The sequence below is a fragment of the Lynx rufus genome, unplaced genomic scaffold (genome assembly GCF_022079265.1).
Source record: "Lynx rufus isolate CCGP_SWC_20201006 ecotype Redwood Valley unplaced genomic scaffold, mLynRuf1.p SCAF_3, whole genome shotgun sequence".
Taxonomy (NCBI): Eukaryota; Metazoa; Chordata; class Mammalia; order Carnivora; family Felidae; genus Lynx; species Lynx rufus.
Window position 1 is genome coordinate 69,468,970 of NW_025814845.1, and position 16,386 is coordinate 69,485,355.

Genomic DNA, 16,386 nt, shown 5'->3' on the forward strand with positions numbered 1-16,386 from the left:
TCTCACAGTTTGTGAGTTCAAGTCCCACATGGGGTTCTGTGCTGACAGCTCAGAGCCTGGAGCCTGCTTCACATTCTGTGTCCCTCTCTCTCTCTGCCCCTCCCCTATTCATGCTCTCTCTCAAAAATAAACAAACATTAAATTCTTTTTAAATATATGAGTTCAATAGAAATTAGACTTTTTTCTAAAAAAAGAACAATACTATTCCCCCCAAATTAGTAATAATTTTATAATACCATAAAATGGTGAGCAACATTTCTCCAATTGTTTCATAATTTCTCTAGATATGACTCTGAAGTCTTTTTTATCTATAGTTTTCCCTTTCTTCTTTTAAAATTTTCCTTGCTAATAAAATATAAACCAGGTAATATGTCCTATAACGTTTCCCACATTCTGGATTTTGCTAAATACACCCCAGTGGTGTCATTTTACATATTCTTTTGTGCCTAGTATATTCTCTCACCTGGTACATAGAGAGGCTTCATCAGATTCAAGTCCATTTATTTGGCAAGAATGCTACACAGGTGATAGAGGCACACAGTGACTGGTTCATTTTTGGCTGAAAATTGCCCTATTTTTTTTTAATTTTTTTTAACGTTTATTTATTTTTGGGACAGAGAGAGACAGAGCATGAACAAGGGAGGGACAGAGAGAGAGGAAGACACAGAATCGGAAGCAGGCTCCAGGCTCTGAGCCATCAGCCCAGAGCCTGACGCGGGGCTCGAACTCACGGACCGCGAGAGCGTGACCTGAGCTGAAGTCGGACGCTTAACCAACTGAGCCACCCAGGCACCCCGAAATTGCCCTATTTTTAAAAAATGGATTAAATTGAAGCCTCATTGTAGTCAAGTGTTTCACACAGTGGTAAAATCAAGAACAAACCCCCAGTCTTTTCATTCCCAGTTCTCTACTCCTTTCATTATATCATAAGCTGTTAACATCTCACTGAATGATTATAATATACCAATTACTCTGCTAGGTATGATATGAGATATGGTCCCGCCACTCACAAAATTACCCAAGGTATAAGTTCAGAAATCATCTTAGGCTTCTCCACTTCTCTTACTTTCACTAAGTCCTATCGATTTTATCTATTTGACATCTCTCTCATTTGTTCCATCCTTTCCACCCCCATGGCCCCTGCTTTAGTTCAGACCTTTGTCACTGACTTCCTGAATCACTAGAAAAGTTTCTTGGAGCCCCACTCCTCCATAACTATCTTGCTTTCCTCAACCCAGATCTGCCTTGTCAACAAAAGATTTTTCTAAGTTACAAATCTAAATATATTATTTCTCTGCGTTAACCCTTTGATATTTTCTTTTCCACAGTGGAATCCATATTCCTTAGTGCAACCTAGAGTCCCCTCCATCATCTGGTCTTTGTCTATTCAACCACCCTCATCTTCATGACTTCTACTCACTATATTCCAGTTTATTGAATCACTGAAGCCCTCTGAATGTGCCAACAAGGATCTATAGTGATTAAAAGTAGACTCTAGAAATAGACTTGACTTTGATCTCTATATTCCCCCATTTTCTAGCCATGCAACCCAGGACATACCATCTCTGTGCCTCACTTACCTCACTCGTAGAATGGGATAATCTAACTGAATTATTTTCTGTATGTGTGAGGGATGACTGAAATAGCACAGAAATAGCATGAGAGCACTCAGTAAATATTAGACAGTTTTGGTGTAATTATGTTCATTCATTTCTGTATCCTTTAAATCTATTCCTAAGAATGCTTTCCTTTTCTTTATTGATAACCTCTCCCTTATTGATAACCTAGCAAATTCCTATTCTGATCTCTAAATCTTGTAGATATTTTCATTGTTGTGTTTTACAGCTATAAGTCTGCCTCTCTATGAAACTGTGTAAATTTTAGACAGGGACCAGATCTTTTTTATATTTGGCTCTTCATGTCCTAGAACATTGGCTGGCTCTCCACTGTCCTGGTTCAGTGGAAAGCTCAATAATTCACGGTTTGGTAAACTGAACAAAATTTATGGGGTTGTTTTTAATTACATCAATTTTAATTTATGAGTCAAACATATTTTAGAAAAAATATATTGATATTAAAATATTAACTGTTCATCAGCTCCTTCACTTTATTATTTGATTTTTTTACTAAATTAATAATACAGGATTGTATCTGATGACAATAAGTTTCCTTTCCTTTCAACATACTGAAAACTTGTATGATTATAAAATTTTTAAATGGTTAAATCTTTTGCTATTTATTTTAATTCATATCTAGTGTATTATTATATATATTCAGAACTCAAACTATTCATCTTCATCTTAACCTTCAATTAAATTCCACAATGCAAACCTCTTGGCACTAGAACCACATTTCATGTTTATTTAACTGAGCCCGTGTCTTGAAAAAGTGTTGAAGTTTGGGGGTTTTCTGGTGAGAATCCACATTCTGACATCACTTGCCCCTGACAGTGATTGGCTGTTAGAAGGCAAGGAAGAGTTTATAGCCAGTCACAGTAAGCAAATGAGTGAGTGAGAGAGCAGAGGAAATATTCAATCTGTGTCACTCACTCCTGTGAGCCTGTCTCCTCACTCCAGAACTGCAAAAGGGTAAGATTTAATATGACAACTTCATTTTCTTAAAATCGAACACTCCACATTTTAGATCTCTGGACGTGGCTTTGAATTTTTTTATTTAAATGCTGATGCTACTGCATTGTATAGAAGGTAATTTGTATGTAATTTAACACTGGCTTCTCATTAAACTAGTACCTCAGATTTTAGATTCTTTCCAAAAGGTTAAATTTATTAACCTATGCATGTAAATAAGTTTTTAATATTGTGCACGTAAACTATAAAACTACTTTCTATCTCTCCATCTCACAAATAACTGTTTCCTCGTTCTGATGTATTCAAGATAAGCTGACTGAAATACTATTTTTCACTTCTAAATCTGCCTCAATGTAGGCAGACTTCTCCATAAATTATGCCTAATCTATACTTCAATTACACACAATATCTTTTCAATATGTTATATATCTGGTTTCCAAGTGTTAATATCCCGTATCTCTAAAATCAGTATGGAAAAATACATCACACTAGAGAAATAAATAATGCTGGTAGTTTATCATACTCTTCCCAATGAAAACTTATAATTAGATTTTCAAAACTATCCTTTAAGAATGTTTGAATTGTTGTCTGGGTTAGTAGTGGTCACTATAGACGTCTTTGTTTTTTATGAATCATAAAGTAAATAAAATGAAATTTATGTAGGCAGCCAATTGCTGCCTACATGAATCACTTGGTTCTTTTTATACTATTCCTACTATGTTTTCATCTAGTTGTTTTTATGCTTTGTTATGAGAAATTTATGTAATCAAAACCCTGTATACAATTATATGTTACTTAAGTTTCAAGTTCTTTACGACATTATAAATATTCCAACTCTTTTCATAAAGCTACAGAGTAATAATCTTCCCACTTGCCGGTGAGTCTGACCATGGGTGACAAAAGTTCGAAGTATTACTTAAGCACCCCAATAGCAATAAAAACATCTTATACAGATAGGCCCCCTTTGGGGCAAAGCCTCTTTATCGTGGTGTGGTCACTAAGAATTTTACTAAAATTAGACAGAACTATGAGGAAGTATATAGGCATCAAAATCAGAAGACCCAGTCTGCCACAAATTGAGTGTGACTTAGGACCCAAGACACCTTCTTCAAGTTAAGTCTTATTCTGTGTAATGTTTTAGTGTCAGATACTCAGTAAGGATGCCATAAATTCTGGCTAATGACAAAATGCAAAATCAAACTTCAGAATACAGAATACATGGATTTCATACATTTTAAATATTACTTTTCCAAAAGTGTTTATGGGGAAATTGCCACCACCATTACATATTGCTTCTAAAATGTTGCCAAAGCTGTCACTCTCACTTAAGCACTCTCAGTTAAATGTATATGTCAGTGCAAGTGGATGGGTATTAGTAGACTTTCAGCTAAGTTTATTCAACCTCTATTAAAGTAGGATTTTATCAAATAGAATAAAACTAAAGTAGGATATGATTTCACTATCCCTCTCTTTTTACTTATGAGGAATCTATGTAGAAGTGAGATCTCTGTATGACTGCAAACCCCAGGACTGTTTGGGAACTATTCCCATTCTGAGAGTTGCATTTCAGAATCAATCCTTCCATAGCATTGACGTCTCCATGATGTCTATTGCCCTGACCCTGAAGAGCCCTTGATCCATCCTGTGATAGTCTCACGCACTAGTGATGGAAAGCTTAAATGGAGCTGGAGAACAACCTAATTTGAGGAAATTTTCCCCTGATATCCCAAGGTGAAAGTCTGATGAGCTCTTCCCATAGAATCACTCTTAGACATGGCTGTTTGGTGCTACATGCTATGAGAATAGTATTTCACATATTATGGATTTCATACACTGAAAAAAAAAGAAAGTTTTTTTCTCTAAGGTAACCACAGGAAAACAGTTCCTATTTCTCATGTTAAAAAAAAAAACTCATAGTTCAAAACCCGTTGTACAATTACTGATGTAAAAACAATCATATAAATGTATTCAATTTTTACTTAGTTTTTAATTATAAACAAAACAGATCATATACTAACAATTCAATTCCTTAGCTGACATTCCTATGTCAATGATATTAGGAAGCCTCTTTGCTCAACGTGAAGTACACTAAGCATTCAAGCCCCTTACAGTAATGAAATGGTCTGCCACTGACAAATCACAGCAGATAGGTTAAAATCAAATATGGAGGGCTCCTAGGTGCCTCTGTCAGTTAAGAAAGAATCTGACTCTTGATATCAGTTCATGATCTCACAGTCATGAGACTGAGCCCCCATGTCCCATGAGCTGGGCATTCTCTCTCTCCCTCTCTCTCTGCCCCTCCCCTACTCCTTCTCTCTCAAAAGAAATAAAATTTAAAATAAATAGATAGGTAGATAGATAGATAAAACCAAATATGGAATTCAAGATTATTTGAACAAAGTCAGTTTTCTACCACTTAAAAACAAAGAGGAACAATTTTGAAATAAAAGCCAGAAATTTGGTCTTAGTCAAAACTGTAACTGGACACAAAAACCAATTAAACAGTTCTTCTAGTATGAGTAAAAAAAAGTTATACTCTTAGTTTTAATATATATTAACTTTACCACTTCATTAATTCCAGAAGCATTCACCAAAATGAAGACTGCTTTAATTTTGCTCAGCATTTTGGGAATGGCCTGTGCTTTCTCAGTAAGTTCTGTATTAAAAACCTATAGTTATTTCCATTTTTGTCTTTTCATGTATGTAATGATTAAATGTTCTTTTAAACAGATGAAAAATTTGCATCGAAGAGCCAAATTAGAGGATTCTGAAGAAAATGGGGTAATTAATTTTAGCATACTTTCTTGGTCTGACTATACTTACTCTAGACTTATTGCATATTAAACATGAATATATTATTTATTCTGTTTATGCAGGTCTTTAAGTACAGGCCACGATATTACCTTTACAAGAATGCCTACTTTTATCCTCCTCTAAAACGATTTCCAGTTCAGGTAAGTATAAAAATTAATTTTCTTTCTCACCCATTATAATTTAAAGGTAATCAAATTTAACTACAAAATGCCAAAATTCAACTCTCACTAAAATTCAGCCAGAAAGACTTACTACAAAAAGTTTGTTTTTAATACAAAACAATTTATTCCTAAGTTCTCTTTTAAAGCAGAGATATACACACAGAGAATAAAACCATTTGGGCCCAGTCTAGAATGATATAATAAAAGCAAATACCTTGGTACATAGAGTTCAGGTATTTTGGCTAACACTGACAAAATGGACAACTTTACCGGTTGTTGACAATTAAGACAGTGATAAGGCCACTAACTGTCATACTATAGTTGAGTCAATACTGTCATACAGCTGTTTTAGACCTAATAATTTAGAGTCCTTTAATTGGTAAGGAAAAAATTGATTTCATAAACAGCAGAGACAATTTAAAATAACATTCGTGATTGCTGAGGATTTTCTGAACCTCTGACCTGTGTTGGTCACTAGAGCAGTATGTCAAGTATTGAAGCTTAGCTATAACGGAAGCATGGTTCAAAAACTGCAGAGGAAAGAAAGAAATTCATGAAGTAAACTAAAAGCTTGTGAGAAAAACATCCTTAAAACTTGTAAACAAAAAGGAAAATAACAAATACTAAAAATAAGAATTTCTCTTTTTATGGGTTACCGGCGAAGAAGGCCTTTGAAAACTGGAGGGTGTGGTATTGATTTAAAATATTTGACAAACCAGAATTGTGCTATTTTTATTACTATATGGTTTGGGTTCAGGGCACCAATTATGCACATCTGACCCAGGATTCCTGGGACACTAAGAGCAGTCAAGATGCTGAAAATGATGCCTCAGCACAGTGGCTTGGCAGAGCATCCTACCATATGTTGGGCTAACCCATTTCCAAATCATACAATGATAGGAAATGATAATCTTAAAGTATTTATAGCACCACAATAATTATGGAATGTGTGTGGCCACAGAAATATGAGCAAAGATGATACAAGAGTTGTGGGTTTTCAGAACTGTCTTCCATTCTTTGGTATACCTCAGGCCCACAAATAAACACTGCTCATTTAAATGTGTGCTTCATTCTCTTTTTTAAACTCAATGGAAATAGTAATAAATTTAAATTTCTGAATAGCTCCTCAATTTTTCTAAAATATCAAATACTTAAGAGCTATTCCCAACTATCAATTTTTGTAGAAATATAAATGTGATCCAATTAAAATATCTATAGCGAAAAGGTATTAGGAGAGGTTATATTTTTCATTCCTGATAAATTCAAAGTTCAAAGATCTTTAGGTAGATCTTTAATATAAAAAATTTAGAGAAATTATATACAGATAAATTCATCTCAAATAATGTAGAATTTGTAAAATAGTTGTATTTAAAAAGTATCCAATAAAATGTATGCCCGAATCCATCAGTCTGACCTAGTATTTATGATCTATTCTCCTACTTTGCAAAGTTTGATTCCCAGAGTTTTCTCCCTTACATGTCTACTTATATATTTTCCATAGCTCTATATTATTTATTCTCTTAAGTCTATCAAGTATTTGGTGCCCAGATTGTCATCACAAAATGCATTGGCTGTACCGGCTTTGAAATTAATGTTTTAATCAAACAAATATGTGTTTATATATAATCGTTTCTAAAATACCAACTTCCATAAAATATGTCATATTAATTTCAAAGCTGTCAACAATCTACCCATTGCTTATCTATCTGCTTAGCTATAGAGATGGAAGTATAAATAAGCTTAATACCCTAAGCATTTTTAATTGAGGAAACTGTTTCTTTCAGGATTCAAATATTATTTGAATTGTGTGTGAATTCTTAGAGGGCAGAAACTTTATATTTCTTTTATTGGACTTATCTTAGCTATCACAGTGCTTGACACAGAGAGACTGCCTATGTTTCCAACTTCATCTCTTACTACTATCCTCATTCTCAAAACAATGTCTGAAATGTAATTTGGGGATTGAATAAATGGGAGTGATAGAAGCTGAAAGGAGTAATGGTAAAATATACATACATACATATATGTGTCATATACATATTTGACTTCCAGAAGAATATGACTTAGTTACAAACTGGAAATAAAGCATAAATGAAAGAAAGGAAAAAAGAAAATGCCAAGGTTTCAGGGGATTTCATGAAGTTTTAAAATTGTTCTCACTGCAGACACTAACTGAAGAGTGAGTGGTTGGGATAGCAAGAAGGCTAGAGGTGAGGAAACCTATAAAAAGATTCAAACACTCCCACTGAGACAAAATACATTGCAGAAATATGCTGCCCTCTCTATTAACTAACAAACAGAAATAGTTTACATGTGATATTATGTTTTGTTCACCCTCTGGGCTAGGAAAGCACAACCCTTAAGGTCATGGTAGTGGAAGAGCAGATGTAATTATTCTCTTTTCCACCCAAGGTTAGTTATTCTTGGCTCAAGAGGACAAATAATTCTCTTTTCTTGGGTGGATGGCATGGCCACATGAAGAATGAGCCATACAGGGACAGCCCTGAGCAGGACTGACACACAAGTGCTTCCTCATATCTGATCCCTAATCCTGAGGTTCTTCTGCAGCTCTGTTTTCTAAGACCCACAGTGCTTAATTGGATCATCAGAATCAAAACTAAGATTTTCAGGGCAGATAATGACAGAATCTTCGGGCACCTGGGTGGCTCAGTCGGTTAAGTGCCGGATTTCGGCTCAGGTCATGATCTCACAGTTCATGGGTTCAAGCCCTGCGTTGGGTTCTGTGCTGACAGGTCAGAGCCTGGAGCCTGCTTTGGATTCTGTGTCTCCCTCTCTCCCTGCCCCTCGCCCACTCACGCTCTGACTCTCTCTCAAAAATAAATAAACATTAAATTTTTTTTTTAAAAATGACAGAATCTTAAGTTGGGTATCCATTTATTTACCTGGTGCCATTAGGGGTAGTTGCAGAAAAAGAGGGAAAATTCAATTTATCATTGGAAGATAAAAAGTCTCCTCTGTTTTAAAGTCTCGGTAAGAGATGTTTAGGTTTATATTTCCTCTTAAAAAGTAGCAAAGCTCATTAACTTATAATTATATTTTTATATACAGACTCCTTGGTTTAAAATGTTCTCATTCAATATTGAGCACTTTAGAGGCACGGCACTCTGTAATTTTCCTAAATGAAGTGAATTAATTTTGCTCTTATATAATTTTTACCTCATATATATAAAATCTCATTTATATATAGAGGGAGGCTTATTTTATGGATTAGCTTTAATTAGACTGAAAGATACTAAAAATTATATGCAAATTTAATTTCAAGTCAAATTCTAATTTAAATTCATCAGGAGAGCTCATTATTTAAGAGAATCATTCAGTAACAACTTTTATTTCATAACAACCTTAATCATCATTTCATTTATATTTTATAAAGGAAATAAAACAACGTGATCTGTGTGTTAGTTCATTTGCCTCGAACTGTTGGAGAAATCAAAACAGCTCTGGGCTTGATTCCTTCTCTGTAAAATAAATTGAATCAGATAATCATCTTGTCCTTGCAGACATAGGCAATTCCATGATTCATTGTTCTAGTTTTTATATACAAAATGTTTTAACATATTTCCTATGCTTTTGGGGGTTGAAATGCCTACCTCATTTCATATCTTGATCATTATAAAGCACCTGTTTCTCTCCAACCTCATTTTATATATTCCCAATCTCTTCATATCTTTTTCTCAGATTCACATGAGAACTAAATTCACATGAGAAATAAATCAAGATGGCAATACTAATTAGTTTGAGTAAATATTTGTGAATATTTTACTTTAATTCAATCAGCAGGAAATCTCCTTTTGTGTTGAATGTATGTGTACCTATGTATGTACCCATATATTCATATATGTATGAATTCATACATATATATATATATATATATATATATATATTTTTTTTTTAGAGCAGTAGTGACTCATCTGAAGAAAATGGAGACGGTGACAGTTCAGAAGAGGAGGAAGAAGAAGAGGTAAGGAATTTCTGCACGATTTTTCAAAACAAACCAGGCAGCATGAAAACAAATAGGAAACTAGTCTACTGTAGTCTGGACTTAGCAAACAAGCCATTGCCAGTTTACCAACTACCCACAGTCTTCTATTTTGGACAAGGAGAATATTATTTAAATTAGAATAAACTAAAATGACCTGTTTAAAATGCTACTGCATTTGGCATTCAAGTTACCTATAAGTGGTGCACAAAAACAAAAATGTCTCCATTATAAGTTGGAAGAAGTGTACATTCTGATAAAAAGAAAAGGGAGTATCATTTATATTTAGGTGGATAGTGCAGGATGGTAAAAGACAAGTACCTAAACTCAGTGCAATACTTCTTTTAAGGACTGAACTTAAGCTCAACTTACTAAGTGGGTAGTATAGGAAAAGCTAATCTTATATCCTCTACAATATTATTATGATTCATCTGTTTTTCTTGACCCACCAAGTAGGGTTATTCTTTTAAATGGGAATTTCATATGTCATTTTGTCTAAAAATAAAATTTATGGTCTTACATAAAGGCAAATACTCAAGATGTATAAGTACATATAGTACTACATATTCTATACATAGTCCTCCATAGGACCTCAAATTAGTGTAGTTCACAGCTAAAATTCATCTGTATACCTTGGAAATTGTGCTAACCTGTTTATAACTGACACTCTTGCTCAAGAAAACGTACTAATTAGGTACATTTTCCTGGATAGTCAATTATAGCTATCCACTGCTTTGGGGACCTTCTAAATTCAGGTATTCTTAAGTGCTATTTATGAAGGGGCAATGACAGTCAAAAATGGATCATGGATAAACATCTGCTATCTTGAAAACAAAATGGTATGGGAACTTTAAAAGTGACAAATAATTAGTTTGATTTTATTTTTTTAACCATAAAAGTATCATTTCCAGTACTATAATTTACCCTAATAGCTTAAGGGAAGACCTTACAAGAATACCAAGCCAGTACTAGGAAAAATGCCACCTACTAAATCCCACAAAATTTTGCCAGGAGTTCCATATAGTAATCTTACACAAGAACTAAGCTGGGGTAATCTATTTAACTACAGCTCTTTGCTGTACGGTGATCACAAAATTGCTTTGCCAGGTAGATTTCCCAATTAGACTGCATACCTTTTGGCAATGGTTCTTCATTTGTTATGATGGAGGTTGAGGATAGAGGACAGTAAGGTTTAAAAACTATGATGAAATCACACATGCTCAAAATTTTGTCAACAATCTCTGAACATTTACTATCCTCCCAAAACTTACCTGCAAACTCCTAATGACCCAGAGGGCAAGAGACCATAGGTTTCATATCCAGTTTGGGGAAAAACAGACTGTATCCTCCTTATAGCTCCTCACACTGCTTAGCACAGTTTCTTCTACGATATATGGTGCCCAAAAAATATTTGTGGTTTAGTTTTGAAAACTTCAGAGGAATAAATACTCCAAACATCATTCATTAAAAGTGATCATAGAAAAGTGGATACATAAATCTGAAGGCTTCTATCATGAAGAGATTCTAGAACTTCCTTTTTCCCCATTTCTTCCCTAAAATTTCATTGGTAATTCAGGTTAAATACATAGTCTCCAGGAATGGTATTCACATTAGAGGGTGCTTAGGCATATTTTCTATTTGATGATGATCATCACAGTTTTTTTTTTCCATTTCTAAACTATTCAGCCTCACTTTTAAAAAAACTTTATAAAAATATAATATATACAACACAATTATCATATGTATACAGATCATTGAAATTTCAGAAATTGAACAGTTTCAAAAAGCACCCATATCAAAAAGCAGCATATGCTCTGTGTTCCATTTTACTCATTAACCAAACCCACCAAAAGCAACTGTTATTTTGAATCCTAACAGTTTTCACCCATTTTTGCATATTATAAAAATGGAATCATATATCATATACTCTTTTTTTGCGTGGCGTCTTCTACTCCCAACTTCAAAAGTTAATCCATATCGTTCTACAGCTCTAAGTCATTCATTCTCATTGTGAGTATCTTATGAAGTGAATATACCACAATGTATTATGCTTTTGTTGATGGGCCTTTGGGGCAGTTTCCAAGTTTGGGCTATACCAAAGAGAGCTGCTATGAACATTCTAGTACTCCTTCTGATGAACACATGCATTTATTTCTGGAGGCCAAAAGGTATGCATATGTTCAGCCTAAGTAGATGTAACCAAAGCAAATGCACTGTGATCTCCCTCTATTAGTATATCAGTTACTCCACGTTCTCACCAACAGTTGTCTTTCAGCCATTTTAGCCAGTCTAGTGGGTTAATAACAGTTTTAAAACATTAATACTAATTTTTCTATTCAAAAAGATATTTGAAACTTAATACCCATCAACAGACTGACCTGTTTTCCTTCTTAATTCACTGCAACAGCATATCCTTAAAGAAAGTATCTATCACGGGAATCTACCCCCAAAACCAAGAGCACACTGTACACACTGTATATTAGCCAATTTGACAATAAATTATATTTAAAAAAAAAAGAAAGTATCTAGAAAAGAAAGGGCATTGTAGGAGAAAATGTAGAACTTCATGATTTGAGAGTCTGAATCTTTACTCATGACCTTGCCACTAGTGAACCACCATCTATTTGACCTCATGTGAGTCATTTATCTCATTGGACCTTAGGTTTTTCACGTGTAAAAAGATGGTACAGGACCCAAATTATATGTTCTACTCTAAGAATCTTTCCTCCTCCTGCCCTGAAAGATTTAGTCTGTTGAAATAAAGCATAAACATGAATAAATAAACAGTATGGTGTTTGTGGGATATTTGACACAATTGGCTTAAAGACTGTTTAGGGGTGGACTCTAGTAGCCCCAAGAGTTTATTGAAACATCGGAATTTACAAATTTGATGAAACAAACATATTCTTCTTTAGCCACTCTGTTTTAGTAATAAGGCAAGCTAAACCTGGGTTGTGTTTATTTTTTTTCTTTATATAAACGTTTTTTTCTTCTACCACTTTGTTTTGAAATCTGTGCATTATCTTTTTTTAAGTGTTTATTTAAATTCCAATTAGCTAATATACAGAGTAATATCAGTTTCAGGTATATAATATACTGATTCAATACTTCCATACAACACCAGATGCTCATTACAAGTGCACTCCTTAATCTCAGTCACCTATATAACCCATCCCCTCACCAATCTCTCCTCTGGTAATCATCAGTTTCTTCTCTATGGTTAAGAGTCTGTTTCTTGGGTTGCCTCTCTCTCTCTTTTTTTCCCCCTGTGCTGGTTTGTTTCTGAAATTCAACATATGAGTGAAATCATATGATATTTGTCTTTCTCTGACTGACTTATTTCAGTTGGCATAATACTCTCTAGCTCCATTCATATTATTGCAAATGGCAAGATTTGACTCTTTTTCATAGCTGAGTGTGTGTGCGCGCGCGCACGCGCACATCACATCTTCTTTATCCATGTTTTAAAGTCTTAAAACTTATCTTAAAGTCATCATCTAAAGAGATTAGATACACTGAAATGAATTCAATCTTCCAGTACTTATTTAAAGTAAATAAACTCTCTGTATGAATTCCTGACTTTTTTTAATGTTTATTTATTTTTGAGAGAGAGAGAGAGAGAGAGAGAGAGAGAGAGAGAGAGAGAATCCGAAGTAGGCTCCAGGCTCTGAGCTGTCAGCACAGAGCCTGTGTGCGGCTCGAACCCACGAACTGTGAGATCATGACCTGAGCTTAAGTTGGATGCTTAACTGACTGAGCCACCCAGGCTCCCCTGAATCCCTGACTTTTAATATTAGCTATGAATCACATCGGGAGATTAACTCAATTAACAAATAACTGCCTAACAACATAAAGGCAAAGAATAAAATGTTCAATAAGGTTATATAGTAAGATTAGTAAGATTATAATAAACATTCATTTGAGGAGTGTTAATTTTTTTTAAAAATCATGCAATAACATAATATAACCACTAAAATTTTCTTGGAGTGTTTAGTTTCTTCACTGCACAGAAAAATTGATTGTGTGTCAAATGTCTAAAATCTTCTGAATACTGCATACAACACAAAATTGGCTTATATACTGCCAGATAAATTTTGAATTAAATATGGTTCTTTTCTCTAAATACACTTGAAAGCAAATGAAATATATTCGCTTCTTTTTGGTAGTAAATAAGAAATGCAATCAATTTGTTTGAAGAGGGGGATTTCCATAAAAATTCCTTTCTGAAAAAATATCCTAGGTGTAGTGTGAACAATCCACATAAATCCTCTTCCTCAACAAAAACATCATAGTGCATTAGAAAGGGCTGGGTTTTTTTTGTTTTTTTATTAGAAAGATACAGCTTCTTCATGCATAAGACCTTAAGCAAGTTATTTAGCTTTTCTGAGCTCACTTTCCCTTTCCAATTTTTTTTTAATGTTTATTATTGAGAGACAGAGACAGAACGTGAGCAGGGGAGGGGCAGAGAGAGAGGGAGACACAGAATCTGAAGCAGGCTCCAGACTCTGAGCTGTCAGCACAGAGCCCGACGCGGGGCTCAAACTCACAAACTGTGAGATCGTGACCTGAGCCAAAGTTGGACGCTTAACGGACTGAGCCACCCAGGCGTCCCTCACTTTCCCTTTCTAAAGAGAACAATAATCCTACCTTACAAGGCTGCTATAAGGAATAACAGGTATAAGTTCTCAGCTTATTTGTCAGCAAATGTAAGCATTTATTTACTACCATGTTATAATAGTATTGGTAAGACTTTAAGAGCCTAAAGCCTGTAGAATAAAATACCATGTAGTCAGATATGCTGAAATTATTACACAAACATTTTTGAATTGATAAAATAGAATACAGAAATATCTAAAACAGACTATAGTGAGGTAAGTAGAATGAAATAACTCTGAGTTGAGTTCTAAGAAGTGAGAAGTGCAAATGTCATAAGAGGAAGCAGAATTGTTAACATTAGGTGATGAGCTGGCTGAGGAATACATTTTTCTCAGTAATGGCTCATGACTCCAGTAAATTTTGAGTTTTCTTCCAACTAACTAACTTTTCTTGCTCTGGATATTTTTACCAGGAAGCTTCAAATGAAGAAGAAAACAATGAAGAGAATGCAAATTCTGATGAAAATGAAGATGAAGAATCTGAGGCTGAGAACACCACCCTTTCTGCTACACCTGGCTATGGAGAGGAGACCACACCTGGAACAGGGAACATAGGTTTAGCTGCAATCCAACTTCCCAAAAAGGTAATCATTCCTCAAAAATGTTAAATCTGATTTCATTTCTTTACTGAAATCTAAGGTTAGCTTGACACTATACACAGGTGTTCTACATTACCTTCATTAACTCATTGAAAAAGCAAGAGCAGGTTCAATTTCCCTGTTTACAAGTAAGGAAATATCTTTTCCCAGGCAAATTCTCTTCCCATGTTATTACACTGACTTTCCACATTATAACAGAAGACTAAGGACAAGCATCTTGGCAATGGATAAAAGGTCCTGAAAGATGCCACTGCATTTCAGGGAAGAGGATTCCAAGACAGACAAAGTGAATAGCAAAGCTATGGGAAGCATCTCCCACAAGGAAAGCTTATTTATCAAGTACATTTTCTCTATCAAAACCCAATGACGAAAGTACTAATTCTGAATTTCTAAAACACCCATCAAAGGTACTAGGTCTGAATTTTTAAAACACTCACCAATTCTTTTGTAAGTTAAACTGGCTTCAATTCAAAAATACATCTGAACAAGGCTGTAGGTACAGCCTGTGTTGGATGAAATAATGGTCTTAAGTTTTTATATTTTCACACCAAATCTGGATCCTTTTAAACTTTTCCTTATAGGCTGGGGATACAAAAAAGGCTACAAAAGAGGAGGAAAGTGATGAAGAAGAAGAGGAAGATGAAGAAAATGAAGAAACTGAAGAAGTGGATGAGAATGAACAAGGCATAAACAGCACCAGCACCAACAGCACAGAGGTAGAAAATGGCAATGGCAGCAGTGATGGAAACACTGGAGAAGAAGGTGAAGAAGAAAGTGTCACTGAAGTCAATGCAGAAGGAACCACAATGGCTGGAAGGCAGGACAATGGTGGCTCCACGACTACAACCTCTCCAAATGGTGGATTTCAACCTACAACCCCACCACCAGAGCTCTATGGGACCACCATCCGACCATCTAGGGAAGCCACCACCACTGGATATGAGGAAGAGTATGAACAAACAGGCACCAATGAATATGACAATGGATATGAAGTCTATGAAAACGAGAATGGAGAACCTCGTGGCGATAATTACCGAGCCTATGAGGATGAGTACAGCTACTATAAAGGGCGCAGCTATGACAGCTATGATGGTCAAGATTACTACTACCACCAGTGAAAGTCCAGCCTTGGATGAATTCATTCATTCTGGCATTTTGTGTGGCTACCATTTTCAAAGTTCAACTCAGGAAGGTGCAATACAACAAATGTGCATATTATAATGTGGAATGGTGCTACTGTTCCAAAGTAATTTTCTGTAATTGCTTCTGCGAGTAATGGGCTTCTTGTTGCTTTTCCCTGGTATGTTACTGAAGGGTTATTATAAATCAGGGCCATTTATCAAGTGGTAAACCAATCCATGAGATTGAGTTCAATTAAATGTTTGGAGGTTGTAGTTCTATAAATATTTTTAACATATTTGCACTATTAATTGCTAAAACATATTTTTCATGCAAGAAGTGCTTCTATGTATTGGCATTAATGACACTATAAACAAAATATGTAGTTCTTTAATCACACTGCCTATCCAACTCTGTATATTGTGCTTAATTATCATCTTCATGTATTTT

At 34.8% G+C, this 16,386-nt stretch overlaps 1 protein-coding gene across 1 annotated transcript; it reads left to right on the forward strand.

The window, feature by feature from the left end:
* The first annotated feature begins 5,183 nt into the window (after window positions 1-5,183).
* On the forward strand, window positions 5,184-15,935 carry IBSP (integrin binding sialoprotein). The gene is made up of 6 exons (XM_047090422.1): window positions 5,184-5,237; window positions 5,319-5,369; window positions 5,465-5,542; window positions 9,480-9,545; window positions 14,632-14,802; window positions 15,399-15,935. The coding sequence occupies exons 1-6, from the start codon at window positions 5,184-5,186 to the stop codon at window positions 15,933-15,935; spliced, it is 957 nt and encodes a 318-aa protein (XP_046946378.1).
* Window positions 15,936-16,386: the final 451 nt, after the last annotated feature.